This window comes from Oncorhynchus mykiss, chromosome 24 (genome assembly GCF_013265735.2).
Source record: "Oncorhynchus mykiss isolate Arlee chromosome 24, USDA_OmykA_1.1, whole genome shotgun sequence".
NCBI lineage: Eukaryota > Metazoa > Chordata > Actinopteri > Salmoniformes > Salmonidae > Oncorhynchus > Oncorhynchus mykiss.
In genome coordinates, this window is record NC_048588.1 from 36,467,889 (window position 1) to 36,488,022 (window position 20,134).

At 49.4% G+C, this 20,134-nt stretch overlaps 1 protein-coding gene across 2 annotated transcripts in view; it reads left to right on the forward strand.

Annotated features, from left to right (window-relative positions):
• The window catches only part of LOC110517470 (SH2B adapter protein 2-like), a 63,327-nt gene that overhangs the window by 32,931 nt on the left and 10,262 nt on the right, over positions 1–20,134 (forward strand). For both annotated transcript variants that reach the window (XM_036961376.1, XM_036961377.1), the window contains exon 7: positions 9,322–9,527. In XM_036961376.1, the coding sequence (XP_036817271.1) occupies positions 9,322–9,527 (206 nt within the window). The remainder of the gene's footprint in view (positions 1–9,321; positions 9,528–20,134) is intronic.

The following is a 20,134-nucleotide window of genomic DNA, read 5'->3' on the forward strand; positions in this document are numbered from 1 at the left end:
GCAGGTAGCCTAGTGGTTAGAGTGTAGAGGAGGCAGGTAGCCTAGTGGTTAGAGTGTAGAGGCGGCAGGGTAGTCTAGTGGTTAGAGTGTAGAGGTGGCAGGGTAGCCTAGTGGTTAGAGTGTAGAGGAGGCAGGTAGCCTAGTGGTTAGAGTGTAGAGGTGGCAGGGTAGCCTAGTGGTTAGAGTGTAGAGGCAGCAGGGTAGTCTAGTGGTTAGAGTGTAGAGGCGGCAGGGTAGCCTAGTGGTTAGAGTGTAGAGGAGGCAGGGTAGCCTAGTGGTTAGAGTGTGGAGGCGGCAGGGTAGCCTAGTGGTTAGAGTGTAGAGGCGGCAGGGTAGCCTAGTGGTTAGAGTGTAGAGGCGGCAGGGTAGCCTAGTGGTTAGAGTGTAGAGGCGGCAGGGTAGCCTAGTGGTTAGAGTGTAGAGGAGGCAGGGTAGCCTAGTGGTTAGAGTGTAGAGGAGGCAGGGTAGCCTAGTGGTTAGAGTGTAGAGGAGGCAGGGTAGACTAGTGGTTAGAGTGTAGAGGAGGCAGGGTAGCCTAGTGGTTAGAGTGTAGAGGAGGCAGGGTAGACTAGTGGTTAGAGTGTAGAGGAGGCAGGGTAGCCTAGTGGTTAGAGTGTAGAGGAGGCAGGGTAGACTAGTGGTTAGAGTGTAGAGGAGGCAGGGTAGACTAGTGGTTAGAGTGTAGAGGAGGCAGGGTAGTCTAGTGGTTAGAGTGTAGAGGCGGCAGGGTAGCCTAGTGGTTAGAGTGTAGAGGTGGCAGGGTAGCCTAGTGGTTAGAGTGTAGAGGTGGCAGGGTAGCCTAGTGGTTAGAGCGTAGAGGCGGCAGGGTAGCCTAGTGGTTAGAGCGTAGAGGCGGCAGGGTATCCTAGTGGTTAGAGTGTAGAGGCGGCAGGGTAGCCTAGTGGTTAGAGTGTAGAGGCGGCAGGGTAGCCTAGTGGTTAGAGTGTAGAGGTGGCAGGGTAGCCTAGTGGTTAGAGTGTAGAGGCGGCAGGGTAGCCTAGTGGTTAGAGCGTAGAGGCGGCAGGGTAGCCTAGTGGTTAGAGCGTAGAGGCGGCAGGGTATCCTAGTGGTTAGAGTGTAGAGGCGGCAGGGTAGCCTAGTGGTTAGAGTGTAGAGGCGGCAGGGTAGCCTAGTGGTTAGAGTGTAGAGGTGGCAGGGTAGCCTAGTGGTTAGAGTGTAGAGGCGGCAGGGTAGCCTAGTGGTTAGAGTGTAGAGGCGGCAGGGTAGCCTAGTGGTTAGAGTGTAGAGGTGGCAGGGTAGCCTAGTGGTTAGAGCGTAGAGGAGGCAGGGTAGCCTAGTGGTTAGAGCGTAGAGGCGGCAGGGTAGCCTAGTGGTTAGAGCGTAGAGGCGGCAGGGTATCCTATTGGTTAGAGTGTAGAGGTGGCAGGGTAGCCTAGTGGTTAGAGTGTAGAGGCGGCAGGGTAGCCTAGTGGTTAGAGTGTAGAGGAGGCAGGGTAGCCTAGTGGTTAGAGTGTAGAGGCGGCAGGGTAGCCTAGTGGTTAGAGCGTAGAGGCGGCAGGGTAGCCTAGTGGTTAGAGCGTAGAGGCGGCAGGGTAGCCTAGTGGTTAGAGTGTAGAGGAGGCAGGTAGCCTAGTGGTTAGAGTGTAGAGGTGGCAGGGTAGTCTAGTGGTTAGAGTGTGGAGGCGGCAGGGTAGCCTAGTGGTTAGAGTGTAGAGGCGGCAGGGTAGCCTAGTGGTTAGAGTGTAGAGGAGGCAGGGTAGCCTAGTGGTTAGAGTGTAGAGGCGGCAGGGTAGCCTAGTGGTTAGAGTGTAGAGGCGGCAGGGTAGCCTAGTGGTTAGAGTGTGGAGGCGGCAGGGTAGCCTAGTGGTTAGAGTGTAGAGGCGGCAGGGTAGCCTAGTGGTTAGAGTGTAGAGGCGGCAGGGTAGCCTAGTGGTTAGAGCGTAGAGGAGGCAGGGTAGCCTAGTGGTTAGAGCGTAGAGGCGGCAGGGTAGCCTAGTGGTTAGAGTGTAGAGGCGGCAGGGTAGCCTAGTGGTTAGAGTGTAGAGGCGGCAGGGTAGCCTAGTGGTTAGAGCGTAGAGGAGGCAGGGTAGCCTTGTGGTTAGAGCGTAGAGGCGGCAGGGTAGCCTAGTGGTTAGAGTGTAGAGGCGGCAGGGTAGCCTAGTGGTTAGAGTGTAGAGGCGGCAGGGTAGCCTAGTGGTTAGAGTGTAGAGGAGGCAGGGTAGCCTAGTGGTTAGAGTGTAGAGGCGGCAGGGTAGCCTAGTGGTTAGAGTGTGGAGGCGGCAGGGTAGCCTAGTGGTTAGAGTGTGGAGGCGGCAGGGTAGCCTAGTGGTTAGAGTGTAGAGGCGGCAGGGTAGCCTAGTGGTTAGAGTGTAGAGGCGGCAGGGTAGCCTAGTGGTTAGAGTGTAGAGGCGGCAGGGTAGCCTAGTGGTTAGAGTGTAGAGGCGGCAGGTAGCCTAGTGGTTAGAGTGTAGAGGAGGCAGGTAGCCTAGTGGTTAGAGTGTAGAGGCGGCAGGGTAGTCTAGTGGTTAGAGTGTAGAGGTGGCAGGGTAGCCTAGTGGTTAGAGTGTAGAGGAGGCAGGTAGCCTAGTGGTTAGAGTGTAGAGGTGGCAGGGTAGCCTAGTGGTTAGAGTGTAGAGGCAGCAGGGTAGTCTAGTGGTTAGAGTGTAGAGGCGGCAGGGTAGCCTAGTGGTTAGAGTGTAGAGGAGGCAGGGTAGCCTAGTGGTTAGAGTGTGGAGGCGGCAGGGTAGCCTAGTGGTTAGAGTGTAGAGGCGGCAGGGTAGCCTAGTGGTTAGAGTGTAGAGGCGGCAGGGTAGCCTAGTGGTTAGAGTGTAGAGGCGGCAGGGTAGCCTAGTGGTTAGAGTGTAGAGGAGGCAGGGTAGCCTAGTGGTTAGAGCGTAGAGGCGGCAGGGTAGCCTAGTGGTTAGAGTGTAGAGGCGGCAGGGTAGCCTAGTGGTTAGAGTGTAGAGGCGGCAGGGTAGCCTAGTGGTTAGAGTGTAGAGGAGGCAGGGTAGCCTAGTGGTTAGAGCGTAGAGGCGGCAGGGTAGCCTAGTGGTTAGAGTGTAGAGGCGGCAGGGTAGCCTAGTGGTTAGAGTGTAGAGGAGGCAGGTAGTCTAGTGGTTAGAGTGTGGAGGCGGCAGGGTAGCCTAGTGGTTAGAGTGTAGAGGCGGCAGGGTAGCCTAGTGGTTAGAGTGTAGAGGCGGCAGGGTAGCCTAGTGGTTAGAGTGTAGAGGCGGCAGGGTAGCCTAGTGGTTAGAGTGTAGAGGAGGCAGGGTAGCCTAGTGGTTAGAGCGTAGAGGCGGCAGGGTAGCCTAGTGGTTAGAGTGTAGAGGCGGCAGGGTAGCCTAGTGGTTAGAGTGTAGAGGCGGCAGGGTAGCCTAGTGGTTAGAGTGTAGAGGAGGCAGGGTAGCCTAGTGGTTAGAGCGTAGAGGCGGCAGGGTAGCCTAGTGGTTAGAGTGTAGAGGCGGCAGGGTAGCCTAGTGGTTAGAGTGTAGAGGAGGCAGGTAGTCTAGTGGTTAGAGTGTGGAGGCGGCAGGGTAGCCTAGTGGTTAGAGTGTAGAGGCGGCAGGGTAGCCTAGTGGTTAGAGTGTAGAGGCGGCAGGGTAGCCTAGTGGTTAGAGTGTAGAGGAGGCAGGGTAGCCTAGTGGTTAGAGCGTAGAGGCGGCAGGGTAGCCTAGTGGTTAGAGTGTAGAGGCGGCAGGGTAGCCTAGTGGTTAGAGTGTAGAGGAGGCAGGTAGTCTAGTGGTTAGAGTGTGGAGGCGGCAGGGTAGCCTAGTGGTTAGAGTGTAGAGGCGGCAGGGTAGCCTAGTGGTTAGAGTGTAGAGGCGGCAGGGTAGCCTAGTGGTTAGAGCGTAGAGGCGGCAGGGTAGCCTAGTGGTTAGAGTGTAGAGGCGGCAGGGTAGCCTAGTGGTTAGAGTGTAGAGGCGGCAGGGTAGCCTAGTGGTTAGAGTGTAGAGGAGGCAGGGTAGCCTAGTGGTTAGAGCGTAGAGGCGGCAGGGTAGCCTAGTGGTTAGAGTGTAGAGGCGGCAGGGTAGCCTAGTGGTTAGAGTGTAGAGGAGGCAGGTAGTCTAGTGGTTAGAGTGTGGAGGCGGCAGGGTAGCCTAGTGGTTAGAGTGTAGAGGCGGCAGGGTAGCCTAGTGGTTAGAGTGTAGAGGCGGCAGGGTAGCCTAGTGGTTAGAGTGTAGAGGAGGCAGGGTAGCCTAGTGGTTAGAGCGTAGAGGCGGCAGGGTAGCCTAGTGGTTAGAGTGTAGAGGCGGCAGGGTAGCCTAGTGGTTAGAGTGTAGAGGAGGCAGGTAGTCTAGTGGTTAGAGTGTGGAGGCGGCAGGGTAGCCTAGTGGTTAGAGTGTAGAGGCGGCAGGGTAGCCTAGTGGTTAGAGTGTAGAGGCGGCAGGGTAGCCTAGTGGTTAGAGTGTAGAGGCGGCAGGTAGCCTAGTGGTTAGAGTGTAGAGGAGGCAGGTAGCCTAGTGGTTAGAGTGTAGAGGCGGCAGGGTAGTCTAGTGGTTAGAGTGTAGAGGTGGCAGGGTAGCCTAGTGGTTAGAGTGTAGAGGAGGCAGGTAGCCTAGTGGTTAGAGTGTAGAGGTGGCAGGGTAGCCTAGTGGTTAGAGTGTAGAGGCGGCAGGGTAGCCTAGTGGTTAGAGTGTAGAGGTGGCAGGGTAGCCTAGTGGTTAGAGTGTAGAGGAGGCAGGTAGCCTAGTGGTTAGAGTGTAGAGGCGGCAGGGTAGCCTAGTGGTTAGAGTGTAGAGGCGGCAGGTAGCCTAGTGGTTAGAGTGTAGAGGAGGCAGGTAGCCTAGTGGTTAGAGTGTAGAGGTGGCAGGGTAGTCTAGTGGTTAGAGTGTAGAGGTGGCAGGGTAGCCTAGTGGTTAGAGTGTAGAGGAGGCAGGTAGCCTAGTGGTTAGAGTGTAGAGGTGGCAGGGTAGCCTAGTGGTTAGAGTGTAGAGGCGGCAGGGTAGCCTAGTGGTTAGAGTGTAGAGGTGGCAGGGTAGCCTAGTGGTTAGAGTGTAGAGGAGGCAGGTAGCCTAGTGGTTAGAGTGTAGAGGTGGCAGGGTAGCCTAGTGGTTAGAGTGTAGAGGAGGCAGGTAGTCTAGTGGTTAGAGTGTAGAGGCGGCAGGGTAGTCTAGTGGTTAGAGTGTAGAGGTGGCAGGGTAGCCTAGTGGTTAGAGTGTAGAGGAGGCAGGTAGCCTAGTGGTTAGAGTGTGGAGGCGGCAGGGTAGCCTAGTGGTTAGAGCGTAGAGGCGGCAGGGTAGCCTAGTGGTTAGAGCGTAGAGGCGGCAGGGTAGCCTAGTGGTTAGAGCGTAGAGGCGGCAGGGTAGCCTAGTGGTTAGAGCGTAGAGGCGGCAGGGTAGCCTAGTGGTTAGAGTGTAGAGGCGGCAGGGTAGCCTAGTGGTTAGAGCGTAGAGGCGGCAGGGTAGCCTAGTGGTTAGAGTGTAGAGGCGGCAGGGTAGCCTAGTGGTTAGAGCGTAGAGGCGGCAGGGTAGCCTAGTGGTTAGAGTGTAGAGGCGGCAGGGTAGCCTAGTGGTTAGAGTGTAGAGGCGGCAGGGTAGCCTAGTGGTTAGAGTGTAGAGGAGGCAGGGTAGCCTAGTGGTTAGAGTGTAGAGGCGGCAGGGTAGCCTAGTGGTTAGAGTGTAGAGGCGGCAGGGTAGCCTAGTGGTTAGAGTGTAGAGGCGGCAGGGTAGCCTAGTGGTTAGAGTGTAGAGGCGGCAGGGTAGCCTAATGGTTAGAGTGTAGAGGCGGCAGGGTAGCCTAGTGGTTAGAGTGTAGAGGAGGCAGGTAGCCTAGTGGTTAGAGAGTAGAGGCGGCAGGGTAGCCTAGTGGTTAGAGTGTAGAGGCGGCAGGGTAGCCTAGTGGTTAGAGTGTAGAGGCGGCAGGGTAGCCTAATGGTTAGAGTGTAGAGGCGGCAGGGTAGCCTAGTGGTTAGAGCGTAGATTCGGCAGGGTAGCCTAGTGGTTAGAGCGTTGGACTAGTAACCGGAAGGTTGCAAGTTCAAATCCCTGAGCTGACAAGGTACAAATCTGTCGTTCTGCCCCTGAACAGGCAGTTAACCCACTGTTCCTAGGCCGTCATTGAAAATAAGAATTTGTTCTTAACTGACTTGCCTGGTTAAATAAAGGTTACATTTTTTTTTTAAATCTGGCCTAGGGGTATCAACATTCCACGGAAGGACCGGGTGTCTGCGGGTTTTTGTTGTGGTTTTTTGTTGTTGTGGCTTTTACCTTTTCAATTAAGACCTAGACAACCAGGTGAGGGGAGTTCCTTACTAATTAGTGACCTTAATTCCTCAATCGAGGAGAAAGGAGGAGAGAACCCCCCCCCCCCCCCCCCCCCCCGACACTCGGCTCTTCGTGGAATCAGTTGGACACTTCTTATTGGTTAAGAGACTGAAGTCTCTTCCTGTTTGGAGGCTGGACATGTGTTACGAGTGGATGAACGTACGCTGATAACCTAGTAAAGGAGACCTTTTGAAGTGATTGTTCGACTATCTGATGAAAACATCCCCGGTTGTGTTTTATGACACAATAAAAGGTGTACAAGTTTGCAAAGTTAAATGACAAAATCTTTACGACTGAAATTGAATTAATCGGGACTCTGTGTGTAGTTCTATGATTAGGGCCATAGAACATGTGGGTGGTCCTGTACCGGGAAGAAATTCATTCTACTTTTACCCCTGGATAAAAGTGTCTGCTTAAGTGGCAAAGGAAAAAGCCTTATCTCAGACTGGCCAATAAAAAAGAAAATATTAAGATGGGCAAAAGAACACAGACACTGGACAGAGGAACTCTGCCTAGAAGGCCAGCATCCTGGAGTCTCCTCTTCACTGTTGACATTGAGACTGGACAGAGGAACTCTGCCTAGAAGGCCAGCATCCCGGAGTCTCCTCTTCACTGTTGACTTTGAGACTGGACAGAGGAACTCTGCCTAGAAGGCCAGCATCCCGGAGTCGCCCCTTCACTGTTGACGTTGAGACTGGACAGAGGAACTCTGCCTAGAAGGCCAGCATCCCAAAGTCACCTCTTCACTGTTGACGTTGAGACTGGACAGAGGAACTCTGCCTAGAAGGCCAGCATCCCAAAGTCACCTCTTCACTGTTGACGTTGAGACTGGACAGAGGAACTCTGCCTAGAAGGCCAGCATCCCAGTCACCTCTTCACTGTTGACGTTGAGACTGGACAGAGGAACTCTGCCTAGAAGGCCAGCATCCCAAAGTCACCTCTTCACTGTTGACGTTGAGACTGGACAGAGGAACTCTGCCTAGAAGGCCAGCATCCCAAAGTCACCTCTTCATTGTTGACGTTGAGACTGGACAGAGGGACTCTGCCTAGAAGGCCAGCATCCCAAAGTCACCTCTTCACTGTTGACGTTGAGACTGGACAGAGGAACTCTGCCTAGAAGGCCAGCATCCCAGTCACCTCTTCACTGTTGACATTGAGACTGGACAGAGGAACTCTGCCTAGAAGGCCAGCATCCCAGTCACCTCTTCACTGTTGACGTTGAGACTGGACAGAGGAACTCTGCCTAGAAGGCCAGTATCTGGTGTTTTGCGGGTACTATTTAATGAAGCTGCCAGTTGAGGACTTGTGAGGCGTCTGTTTCACAAACTAGACACTCTAATGTACTTGTCCTCTTGCTCAGTTGTGCCCCGGGGCCTCCCACTCCTCTTTCTATTCTAGTTAGAGCCAGTTTGCTCTGTTCTGTGAAGGGAGTAGCACACAGTGTTGTACGATATCTTCAGTTTCTTGCATGGAATAGCCTTCATTTCTCAGAACAAGAATAGACTGACGAGTTTCAGAAGAAAGTGCTTTGTTTCTGGCCATTTTGAGCCTGTAATCGAACGCACAAACCCACAAATGCTGATGTTCCAGATACTCAACTAGTCTAAAGAAGGCCAGTTTTATTGCTTCTTTAATCAGAACAACAGTTTTCAGCAGTGCTAACATAATTGCAAAAGGGGTTTCTAATGATCAATTAGCCTTTTAAAAAGATGAACTTGGATTAGCTAACACAACGTGCCATTGGAACACAGGAGTGATGGTTGCTGATAATGGGCCTCTTTACGCCTATGTAGATATTTTTCCAGCTACAATAGTCATTTACAACATTAAACAATGTCTACACTGTATTTCTGATGAATTTGATGTTATTTTAATGGCCAAAAAATGTGTTTTTCTTTCAAAAACAAGGACATTTCTAAGTGACCCCAAACTTTTGAACGGTAGTCGCATCATTCTTCTATATTAACTTCTTATGGCTGGGGGGCAGTATTGAGTAGCTTGGATGAATAAGTTGCCTAAACTAAACGGCCTGCTCCTCAGTCTCAGTTGGTAATATATGCATATTATTATTAGTATTGGATAGAAAACACTCTAAAGTGTCCAAAACTGTCAAAATATTGTCTGTGAGTATAACAGAACTGATATTGCAGGCGAAACTCTGAGGAAAATCAAACCAGGAAGTGGCTTCTATTTTGAAAACTCCATGTTCCATAGCCTGCCTTCGCTCCATTTAAAGGGATATCAACCAGATTCATTTTCCTATCGCTTCCTCAAGGTGTCAACAGTCTTTAGACATAGTTTCAGGCTTTTATTTTGAAAAATGAGCGAGAAAGATAACATTGCGTCATTGTATGGCCGGGTGCCAGCAGCGTTTTGTATCCGTAACAGAGTTTGGGCAGCCATTTCCTTTCCCTCTCCTACTGAAAAAGACAGTTGCGGTTGATATATTATCGATTATATATTTTAAAAACAACCTGAGGATTGATTATGAAAAACGTTTGACATGTTTCTGTGGACATTACGGATACTATACTGGAATTTGTCTGCGTTGTCGTGACCGCTCTTTCCTGTGGATTTTTGAACATAACTCGCCAAACAAATGGAGGTATTTTGGATATAAAAATCATCTTTATGGAACAAAAGGAACATTTATTGTGTAACTGGGAGTCTCGTGAGTGAAAACATCCGAAGATCATCAAAGGTAAGTGATTAATTTTATTGCTTTTCTGATTTTCATGACCAAGCTACTTTGATGCTAGGTGTTCATAATGTTTGTCATGCGATCGATAAACTTACACAAACGCTTGAATTGCTTTCGCTGTAAAGCATATTTTCAAAATCTGACACCACAGGTGGATTAACAAAATGCTAAACTGTGTTTTGCTATATTGCACTTGTGATTTCATGAATATAAATATTTGTAGTAATATTATTTGAATGTGGCGCTATGCAGTTCAGCGGTTGTTGATATCAATTATCCCGTTAACGGGATGGCAGCCATAAGAAGTTTAACATACATATATATAGTTTGAAGAAGTCAGAGGGGGTATGGTCCATCTTTACCATGTGATTTCACCTCTTTTTCTCCTCCCTTCAGGGGTTTCAGGTGAGGTAGCGACCGAGGCGGAGCATGACCCCAGCCTGGCAACCTACCCATGGTTCCACGGGACGTTGTCACGCGTACGGGCGGCCCAACTGGTGCTGGCGGGCGGCGCTAGGAGCCACGGGCTGTTTGTGATTCGCCAAAGCGAGACGCGGCCGGGGGAGTACGTCCTCACCTTTAATTTCCAGGGCAAAGCTAAGGTGAGCCAATCACATGCAGGGCAACGCCAAGGTGAGCCAATCACATACAGGGCAACGCCAAGGTGAGCCAATCACATACAGGGCAACGCCAAGGTGAGCCAATCACATACAGGGCAACGCCAAGGTGAGCCAATTACTGGCGGCCTATCTCTTCTTCCTCCCCTTCATGAAACAGACAGACCGGTCTGTTACCATGCCCTCTGAGACAGCAGGTCTGTTCCCATGCCCCCTGAGGCAGCAGGTCTGTTACCATGCCCTCTGGGGCAGCAGGTCTGTTACCATGCCCTCTGAGGCTGATGACAGTAGGTCTGTTACCATGCCCTCTGGGGCAGCAGGTCTGTTCCCATGCCCTCTGGGGCAGCAGGTCTGTTACCATAACCCTCTGGGGCAGCATGGCTGTTACCATGCCCTCTGGGGCAGCAGGTCTGTTACCATGCCCTCTGGGGCAGCAGGTCTGTTACCATGCCCTCTGGGGCAGCAGGTCTGTTCCCATGCCCTCTGGGGCAGCAGGTCTGTTACCATGCCCTCTGGGGCAATAGGTCTGTTTCCATGCCCTCTGGGGCTGATGACAGACAGGTCTGTTCCCATTCCCTCTGGGGCTGATGACAGCAGGTCTGTTCCCATGCCCTCTGAGGCAGCAGGTCTGTTCCCATGCCCTCTGGGGCTGATGACAGCCGGTCTGTTACCATGCCCTCTGAGGCAGCAGGTCTGTTACCATGCCCTCTGGGGCAGCAGGTCTGTTCCCATGCCCTCTGGGGCAGCAGGTCTGTTCCCATGCCCTCTGGGGCAGTAGGTCTGTTACCATGCCCTCTGAGGCAGCAGGTCTGTTACCATGCCCTCTGAGGCAGCAGGTCTGTTCCCATGCCCTCTGGGGCTGATGACAGCCGGTCTGTTACCATGCCCTCTGAGGCAGCAGGTCTGTTACCATGCCCTCTGGGGCAGCAGGTCTGTTCCCATGCCCTCTGGGGCAGCAGGTCTGTTCCCATGCCCTCTGGGGCAGTAGGTCTGTTCCCATGCCCTCTGAGGCAGTAGGTCTGTTACCATGCCCTCTGAGACAGCAGGTCTGTTCCCATGCCCTCTGAGGCAGCAGGTCTGGTACCATGCCCTCTGGGGCAGCAGGTCTGTTACCATGCCCTCTGGGGCAGCAGGTCTGGTACCATGCCCTCTGAGGCAGCAGGTCTGGTACCATGCCCTCTGGGGCAGCAGGTCTGTTACCATGCCCTCTGGGGCAGCAGGTCTGTTACCATGCCCTCTGAGGCAGCAGGTCTGGTACCATGCCCTCTGGGGCAGCAGGTCTGTTACCATGCCCTCTGGGGCAGTAGGTCTGTTACCATGCCCTCTGGGGCAGCAGGTCTGTTCCCATGCCCTCTGGGGCTCTTCTCCTTCGGTGTCAGTCTCAGGGAGTCAGGGCTCTTCTCCTTCGGTGTCAGTCTCAGGGAGTCAGGGCTCTTCTCCTTCGGTGTCAGTCTCAGGGAGTCAGGGCTCTTCTCCTCCGGTGTCAGTCTCAGGGAGTCAGGGCTCTTCTCCTCCGGTGTCAGTCTCAGGGAGTCAGGGCTCTTCTCCTTCGGTGTCAGTCTCAGGAAGTCAGGGCTCTTCTCCTCCGGTGTCAGTCTCAGGAAGTCAGGGCTCTTCTCCTCTCCTCCAGTGTCAGTCTTGGCATTCTGTGACTCTCCTCCAACAGTTCAGCATTATGTCCTGCTTGGATTTATTTTCAAATTCTTGGTGGATCTGTGTAACCTGAGGAAAATATGTGTCTCTAATATGGTCATACATTTGGCATTAGGTTAGGAAGTGCAGCTCAGTTCTCACCTCATTTTGTAGGCAGTGTGCACATAACCTGTCTTCCCTTGAGAGCCAGGTCTTCCTACGGCGGCCTCTCTCTGAGTCTGTACATAGTCAAAGCTTTCCTTAAGTTTGGGTCAGTCATAGTGGCCTCTTTCTCTGTCTCCCCCCTCTATTTCTCTGTCTCCCCCCTCTCTTTCTCTGTCTCCCCCCCTCTCTCTATCTCTCTCTCTCTGTCTCTCTCTCTCTTTCTCTCTGTCTCTCTCTCTCTCTCTCTCTCTCTCTCTGTCTCTCCCCCCCCCTCTCTCTCTCCCCCCTCTCTCTCTCTGTCTCTCTCTCTCTCTATGTCTCTCTGTCTCTCTCTCTATTTAAGCGTCTTTGAAATATACAGTGCCTTGCGAAAGTATTCAGCCCCCTTGAACTTTGCAACCTTTTTTTTGCCACATTTCAGGCTTCAAACATAAAGATATAAAACTGTATTTTTTTGTGAAGAATCAACAACAAGTGGGACACAATCATGAAGTGGAACGACATTTATTGGATATTTCAAACTTTTTTAACAAATCAAAAACTGAAAAATTGGGCGTGCAAAATTATTCAGCCCCCTTAAGTTAATACTTTGTAGCGCCACCTTTTGCTGCGATTACAGCTGTAAGTCGCTTGGGGTATGTCTCTATCAGTTTTGCACATTGAGAGACTGAAATGTTTTCCCATTCCTCCTTGCAAAACAGCTCGAGCTCAGTGAGGTTGGATGGAGATCATTTGTGAACAGCAGTTTTCAGTTCTTTCCACAGATTCTCGATTGGATTCAGGTCTGGACTTTGACTTGGCCATTCTAACACCTGGATATGTTTATTTTTGAACCATTCCATTGTAGATTTTGCTTTATGTTTTGGATCATTGTCTTGTTGGAAGACAAATCTCCGTCCCAGTCTCAGGTCTTTTGCAGACTCCATCAGGTTTTCTTCCAGAATGGTCCTGTATTTGGCTCCATCCATCTTTCCATCAATTTTAACCATCTTCCCTGTCCCTGCTGAAGAAAAGCAGGCCCAAACCATGATGCTGCCACCACCATGTTTGACAGTGGGGATGGTGTGTTCAATGTGATGAGCTGTGTTGCTTTTACGCCAAACATAACGTTTTGCATTGTTGCCAAAAAGTTCAATTTTGGTTTCATCTGACCAGAGCACCTTCTTCCACATGTTTGGTGTGTCTCCCATGTGGCTTGTGGCAAACTTTAAACGACACTTTTTATGGATATCTTTAAGAAATGGCTTTCTTCTTGCCACTCTTCCATAAAGGCCAGATTTGTGCAATATACGACTGATTGTTGTCCTATGGACAGAGTCTCCCACCTCAGCTGTAGATCTCTGCAGTTCATCCAGAGTGATCATGGGCCTCTTGGCTGCATCTCTGATCAGTCTTCTCCTTGTATGAGCTGAAAGTTTAGAGGGACGGCCAGGTCTTGGTAGATTTGCAGTGGTCTGATACTCCTTCCATTTCAATATTATCGCTTGCACAGTGCTCCTTGGGATGTTTAAAGCTTGGGAAATATTTTTGTATCCAAATCCGGCTTTAAACTTCTTCACAACAGTATCTCGGACCTGCCTGGTGTGTTCCTTGTTCTTCATGATGCTCTCTGCGCTTTTGACGGACCTCTGAGACTATCACAGTGCAGGTGCATTTATACGGAGACTTGATTACACACAGGTGGATTGTATTTATCATCATTAGTCATTTAGGTCAACATTGGATCATTCAGAGATCCTCACTGAACGTCTGGAGAGATTTTGCTGCACTGAAAGTAAAGGGGCTGAATAATTTTGCACGCCCAATTTTTCAGTTTTTGATTTGTTAAAAAAGTTTGAAATATCCAATAAATGTCGTTCCACTTCATGATTGTGTCCCACTTGTTGTTGATTCTTCACAAAAAAATACAGTTTTATATCTTTATGTTTGAAGCCTGAAATGTGGCAAAAGGTCGAAAAGTTCAAGGGGGCCGAATACTTTCGCAAGGCACTGTACTACTATGGTAGTACCAGCACACTGGTTTGAGTTGTGTATCTGTGTGTGAATGTTTCCCATGTTGTATCAAGAATGGTCCACGACCCAAAGGACATCCAGCTAACTGGACACAACTGTGGGGAGCATTGGAGTCAACATGGGCCAGCGTCCCTGTGAAACGCTTTAGACACCTTGTATAGTCCATGCCCAGACGAACTGAGGCTGTTCTGAGGGCAACTCATTATTAGGAAGGTGTTCTGAGGGGAGGAGACAACTCATTATTAGGAAGGTGTTCTGAGGGGAGGAGACAACTCATTATTAGGAAGGTGTTCTGAGGGGAGGAGACAACTCATTATTAGGAAGGTGTTCTGAGGGAGGAGACAACTCATTATTAGGAAGGTGTTCTGAGGGAGGAGACAACTCATTATTAGGAAGGTGTTCTGAGGGGAGGAGACAACTCATTATTAGGAAGGTGTTCTGAGGGGAGGAGACAACTCATTATTAGGAAGGTGTTCTGAGGGGAGGAGACAACTCATTATTAGGAAGGTGTTCTGAGGGAGGAGACAACTCATTATTAGGAAGGTGTTCTGAGGGGAGGAGACAACTCATTATTAGGAAGGTGTTCTGAGGGAGGAGACAACTCATTATTAGGAAGGTGTTCTGAGGGGAGGAGACAACTCATTATTAGGAAGGTGTTCTGAGGGGAGGAGACAACTCATTATTAGGAAGGTGTTCTGAGGGGAGGAGACAACTCATTATTAGGAAGGTGTTCTGAGGGGAGGAGACAACTCATTATTAGGAAGGTGTTCTGAGGGGAGGAGACAACTCATTATTAGGAAGGTGTTCTGAGGGGAGGAGACAACTCATTATTAGGAAGGTGTTCTGAGGGAGGAGACAACTCATTATTAGGAAGGTGTTCTGAGGGGAGGAGACAACTCATTATTAGGAAGGTGTTCTGAGGGGAGGAGACAACTCATTATTAGGAAGGTGTTCTGAGGGGAGGAGACAACTCATTATTAGGAAGGTGTTCTGAGGGAGGAGACAACTCATTATTAGGAAGGTGTTCTGAGGGGAGGAGACAACTCATTATTAGGAAGGTGTTCTAAAGGGGAGGAGACAACTCATTATTAGGAAGGTGTTCTGAGGGGAGGAGACAACTCATTATTAGGAAGGTGTTCTGAGGGGAGGAGACAACTCATTATTAGGAAGGTGTTCTGAGGGGAGGAGACAACTCATTATTAGAAAGGTGTTCTGAGGGGAGGAGACAACTCATTATTAGGAAGGTGTTCTGAGGGAGGAGACAACTCATTATTAGGAAGGTGTTCTGAGGGGAGGAGACAACTCATTATTAGGAAGGTGTTCTGAGGGGAGGAGACAACTCATTATTAGGAAGGTGTTCTGAGGGGAGGAGACAACTCATTATTAGGAAGGTGTTCTGAGGGAGGAGACAACTCATTATTAGGAAGGTGTTCTGAGGGAGGAGACAACTCATTATTAGGAAGGTGTTCTGAGGGGAGGAGACAACTCATTATTAGGAAGGTGTTCTGAGGGGAGGAGACAACTCATTATTAGGAAGGTGTTCTGAGGGGAGGAGACAACTCATTATTAGGAAGGTGTTCTGAGGGGAGGAGACAACTCATTATTAGGAAGGTGTTCTGAGGGGAGGAGACAACTCATTATTAGGAAGGTGTTCTGAGGGGAGGAGACAACTCATTATTAGGAAGGTGTTCTGAGGGGAGGAGACAACTCATTATTAGGAAGGTGTTCTGAGGGGAGGAGACAACTCATTATTAGGAAGGTGTTCTGAGGGGAGGAGACAACTCATTATTAGGAAGGTGTTCTGAGGGGAGGAGACAACTCATTATTAGGAAGGTGTTCTGAGGGAGGAGACAACTCATTATTAGGAAGGTGTTCTGAGGGGAGGAGACAACTCATTATTAGGAAGGTGTTCTGAGGGGAGGAGACAACTCATTATTAGGAAGGTGTTCTGAGGGGAGGAGACAACTCATTATTAGGAAGGTGTTCTGAGGGGAGGAGACAACTCATTATTAGGAAGGTGTTCTGAGGGGAGGAGACAACTCATTATTAGGAAGGTGTTCTGAGGGGAGGAGACAACTCATTATTAGGAAGGTGTTCTGAGGGAGGAGACAACTCATTATTAGGAAGGTGTTCTGAGGGGAGGAGACAACTCATTATTAGGAAGGTGTTCTGAGGGAGGAGACAACTCATTATTAGGAAGGTGTTCTGAGGGGAGGAGACAACTCATTATTAGGAAGGTGTTCTGAGGGAGGAGACAACTCATTATTAGGAAGGTGTTCTGAGGGGAGGAGACAACTCATTATTAGGAAGGTGTTCTGAGGGGAGGAGACAACTCATTATTAGGAAGGTGTTCTGAGGGGAGGAGACAACTCATTATTAGGAAGGTGTTCTGAGGGGAGGAGACAACTCATTATTAGGAAGGTGTTCTGAGGGGAGGAGACAACTCATTATTAGGAAGGTGTTCTGAGGGAGGAGACAACTCATTATTAGGAAGGTGTTCTGAGGGGAGGAGACAACTCATTATTAGGAAGGTGTTCTGAGGGGAGGAGACAACTCATTATTAGGAAGGTGTTCTGAGGGGAGGAGACAACTCATTATTAGGAAGGTGTTCTGAGGGGAGGAGACAACTCATTATTAGGAAGGTGTTCTGAGGGAGGAGACAACTCATTATTAGGAAGGTGTTCTGAGGGAGGAGACAACTCATTATTAGGAAGGTGTTCTGAGGGGAGGAGACAACTCATTATTAGGAAGGTGTTCTGAGGGGAGGAGACAACTCATTATTAGGAAGGTGTTCTGAGGGGAGGAGACAACTCATTATTAGGAAGGTGTTCTGAGGGGAGGAGACAACTCATTATTAGGAAGGTGTTCTGAGGGAGGAGACAACTCATTATTAGGAAGGTGTTCTGAGGGAGGAGACAACTCATTATTAGGAAGGTGTTCTGAGGGGAGGAGACAACTCATTATTAGGAAGGTGTTCTGAGGGGAGGAGACAACTCATTATTAGGAAGGTGTTCTGAGGGGAGGAGACAACTCATTATTAGGAAGGTGTTCTGAGGGAGGAGACAACTCATTATTAGGAAGGTGTTCTGAGGGAGGAGACAACTCATTATTAGGAAGGTGTTCTGAGGGGAGGAGACAACTCATTATTAGGAAGGTGTTCTGAGGGGAGGAGACAACTCATTATTAGGAAGGTGTTCTGAGGGGAGGAGACAACTCATTATTAGGAAGGTGTTCTGAGGGAGGAGACAACTCATTATTAGGAAGGTGTTCTGAGGGAGGAGACAACTCATTATTAGGAAGGTGTTCTGAGGGAGGAGACAACTCATTATTAGGAAGGTGTTCTGAGGGGAGGAGACAACTCATTATTAGGAAGGTGTTCTGAGGGAGGAGACAACTCATTATTAGGAAGGTGTTCTGAGGGGAGGAGACAACTCATTATTAGGAAGGTGTTCTGAGGGAGGAGACAACTCATTATTAGGAAGGTGTTCTGAGGGAGGAGACAACTCATTATTAGGAAGGTGTTCTGAGGGAGGAGACAACTCATTATTAGGAAGGTGTTCTGAGGGAGGAGACAACTCATTATTAGGAAGGTGTTCTGAGGGGAGGAGACAACTCATTATTAGGAAGGTGTTCTGAGGGAGGAGACAACTCATTATTAGGAAGGTGTTCTGAGGGGAGGAGACAACTCATTATTAGGAAGGTGTTCTGAGGGAGGAGACAACTCATTATTAGGAAGGTGTTCTGAGGGAGGAGACAACTCATTATTAGGAAGGTGTTCTGAGGGGAGGAGACAACTCATTATTAGGAAGGTGTTCTGAGGGGAGGAGACAACTCATTATTAGGAAGGTGTTCTGAGGGGAGGAGACAACTCATTATTAGGAAGGTGTTCTGAGGGGAGGAGACAACTCATTATTAGGAAGGTGTTCTGAGGGAGGAGACAACTCATTATTAGGAAGGTGTTCTGAGGGGAGGAGACAACTCATTATTAGGAAGGTGTTCTGAGGGGAGGAGACAACTCATTATTAGGAAGGTGTTCTGAGGGGAGGAGACAACTCATTATTAGGAAGGTGTTCTGAGGGGAGGAGACAACTCATTATTAGGAAGGTGTTCTGAGGGGAGGAGACAACTCATTATTAGGAAGGTGTTCTGAGGGGAGGAGACAACTCATTATTAGGAAGGTGTTCTGAGGGGAGGAGACAACTCATTATTAGGAAGGTGTTCTGAGGGGAGGAGACAACTCATTATTAGGAAGGTGTTCTGAGGGGAGGAGACAACTCATTATTAGGAAGGTGTTCTGAGGGGAGGAGACAACTCATTATTAGGAAGGTGTTCTGAGGGAGGAGACAACTCATTATTAGGAAGGTGTTCTGAGGGGAGGAGACAACTCATTATTAGGAAGGTGTTCTGAGGGAGGAGACAACTCATTATTAGGAAGGTGTTCTGAGGGGAGGAGACAACTCATTATTAGGAAGGTGTTCTGAGGGGAGGAGACAACTCATTATTAGGAAGGTGTTCTGAGGGAGGAGACAACTCATTATTAGGAAGGTGTTCTGAGGGGAGGAGACAACTCATTATTAGGAAGGTGTTCTGAGGGGAGGAGACAACTCATTATTAGGAAGGTGTTCTGAGGGGAGGAGACAACTCATTATTAGGAAGGTGTTCTGAGGGGAGGAGACAACTCATTATTAGGAAGGTGTTCTGAGGGGAGGAGACAACTCATTATTAGGAAGGTGTTCTGAGGGGAGGAGACAACTCATTATTAGGAAGGTGTTCTGAGGGGAGGAGACAACTCATTATTAGGAAGGTGTTCTGAGTTTATGAGGGGAGGAGACAACTCATTATTAGGAAGGTGTTCTGAGGGGAGGAGACAACTCATTATTAGGAAGGTGTTCTGAGGGAGGAGACAACTCATTATTAGGAAGGTGTTCTGAGGGGAGGAGACAACTCATTATTAGGAAGGTGTTCTGAGGGGAGGAGACAACTCATTATTAGGAAGGTGTTCTGAGGGGAGGAGACAACTCATTATTAGGAAGGTGTTCTGAGGGGAGGAGACAACTCATTATTAGGAAGGTGTTCTGAGGGGAGGAGACAACTCATTATTAGGAAGGTGTTCTGAGGGGAGGAGACAACTCATTATTAGGAAGGTGTTCTGAGGGGAGGAGACAACTCATTATTAGGAAGGTGTTCTGAGGGGAGGAGACAACTCATTATTAGGAAGGTGTTCTGAGGGGAGGAGACAACTCATTATTAGGAAGGTGTTCTGAGGGGAGGAGACAACTCATTATTAGGAAGGTGTTCTGAGGGGAGGAGACAACTCATTATTAGGAAGGTGTTCTGAGGGAGGAGACAACTCATTATTAGGAAGGTGTTCTGAGGGGAGGAGACAACTCATTATTAGGAAGGTGTTCTGAGGGGAGGAGACAACTCATTATTAGGAAGGTGTTCTGAGGGGAGGAGACAACTCATTATTAGGAAGGTGTTCTGAGGGGAGGAGACAACTCATTATTAGGAAGGTGTTCTGAGGGGAGGAGACAACTCATTATTAGGAAGGTGTTCTGAGGGGAGGAGACAACTCATTATTAGGAAGGTGTTCTGAGGGGAGGAGACAACTCATTATTAGGAAGGTGTTCTGAGGGGAGGAGACAACTCATTATTAGGAAGGTGTTCTGAGGGGAGGAGACAACTCATTATTAGGAAGGTGTTCTGAGGGGAGGAGACAACTCATTATTAGGAAGGTGTTCTGAGGGAGGAGACAACTCATTATTAGGAAGGTGTTCTGAGGGGAGGAGACAACTCATTATTAGGAAGGTGTTCTGAGGGGAGGAGACAACTCATTATTAGGAAGGTGTTCTGAGGGGAGGAGACAACTCATTATTAGGAAGGTGTTCTGAGGGGAGGAGACAACTCATTATTAGGAAGGTGTTCTGAGGGGAGGAGACAACTCATTATTAGGAAGGTGTTCTGAGGGGAGGAGACAACTCATTATTAGGAAGGTGTTCTGAGGGGAGGAGACAACTCATTATTAGGAAGGTGTTCTGAGGGGAGGAGACAACTCATTATTAGGAAGGTGTTCTGAGGGGAGGAGACAACTCATTATTAGGAAGGTGTTCTGAGGGGAGGAGACAACTCATTATTAGGAAGGTGTTCTGAGGGGAGGAGACAACTCATTATTAGGAAGGTGTTCTGAGGGGAGGAGACAACTCATTATTAGGAAGGTGTTCTGAGGGGAGGAGACAACTCATTATTAGGAAGGTGTTCTGAGGGGAGGAGACAACTCATTATTAGGAAGGTGTTCTGAGGGAGGAGACAACTCATTATTAGGAAGGTGTTCTGAGGGGAGGAGACAACTCATTATTAGGAAGGTGTTCTGAGGGGAGGAGACAACTCATTATTAGGAAGGTGTTCTGAGGGGAGGAGACAACTCATTATTAGGAAGGTGTTCTGAGGGGAGGAGACAACTCATTATTAGGAAGGTGTTCTGAGGGGAGGAGACAACTCATTATTAGGAAGGTGTTCTGAGGGGAGGAGACAACTCATTATTAGGAAGGTGTTCTGAGGGGAGGAGACAACTCATTATTAGGAAGGTGTTCTGAGGGGAGGAGACAACTCATTATTAGGAAGGTGTTCTGAGGGGAGGAGACAACTCATTATTAGGAAGGTGTTCTGAGGGGAGGAGACAACTCATTATTAGGAAGGTGTTCTGAGGGGAGGAGACAACTCATTATTAGGAAGGTGTTCTGAGGGAGGAGACAACTCATTATTAGGAAGGTGTTCTGAGGGGA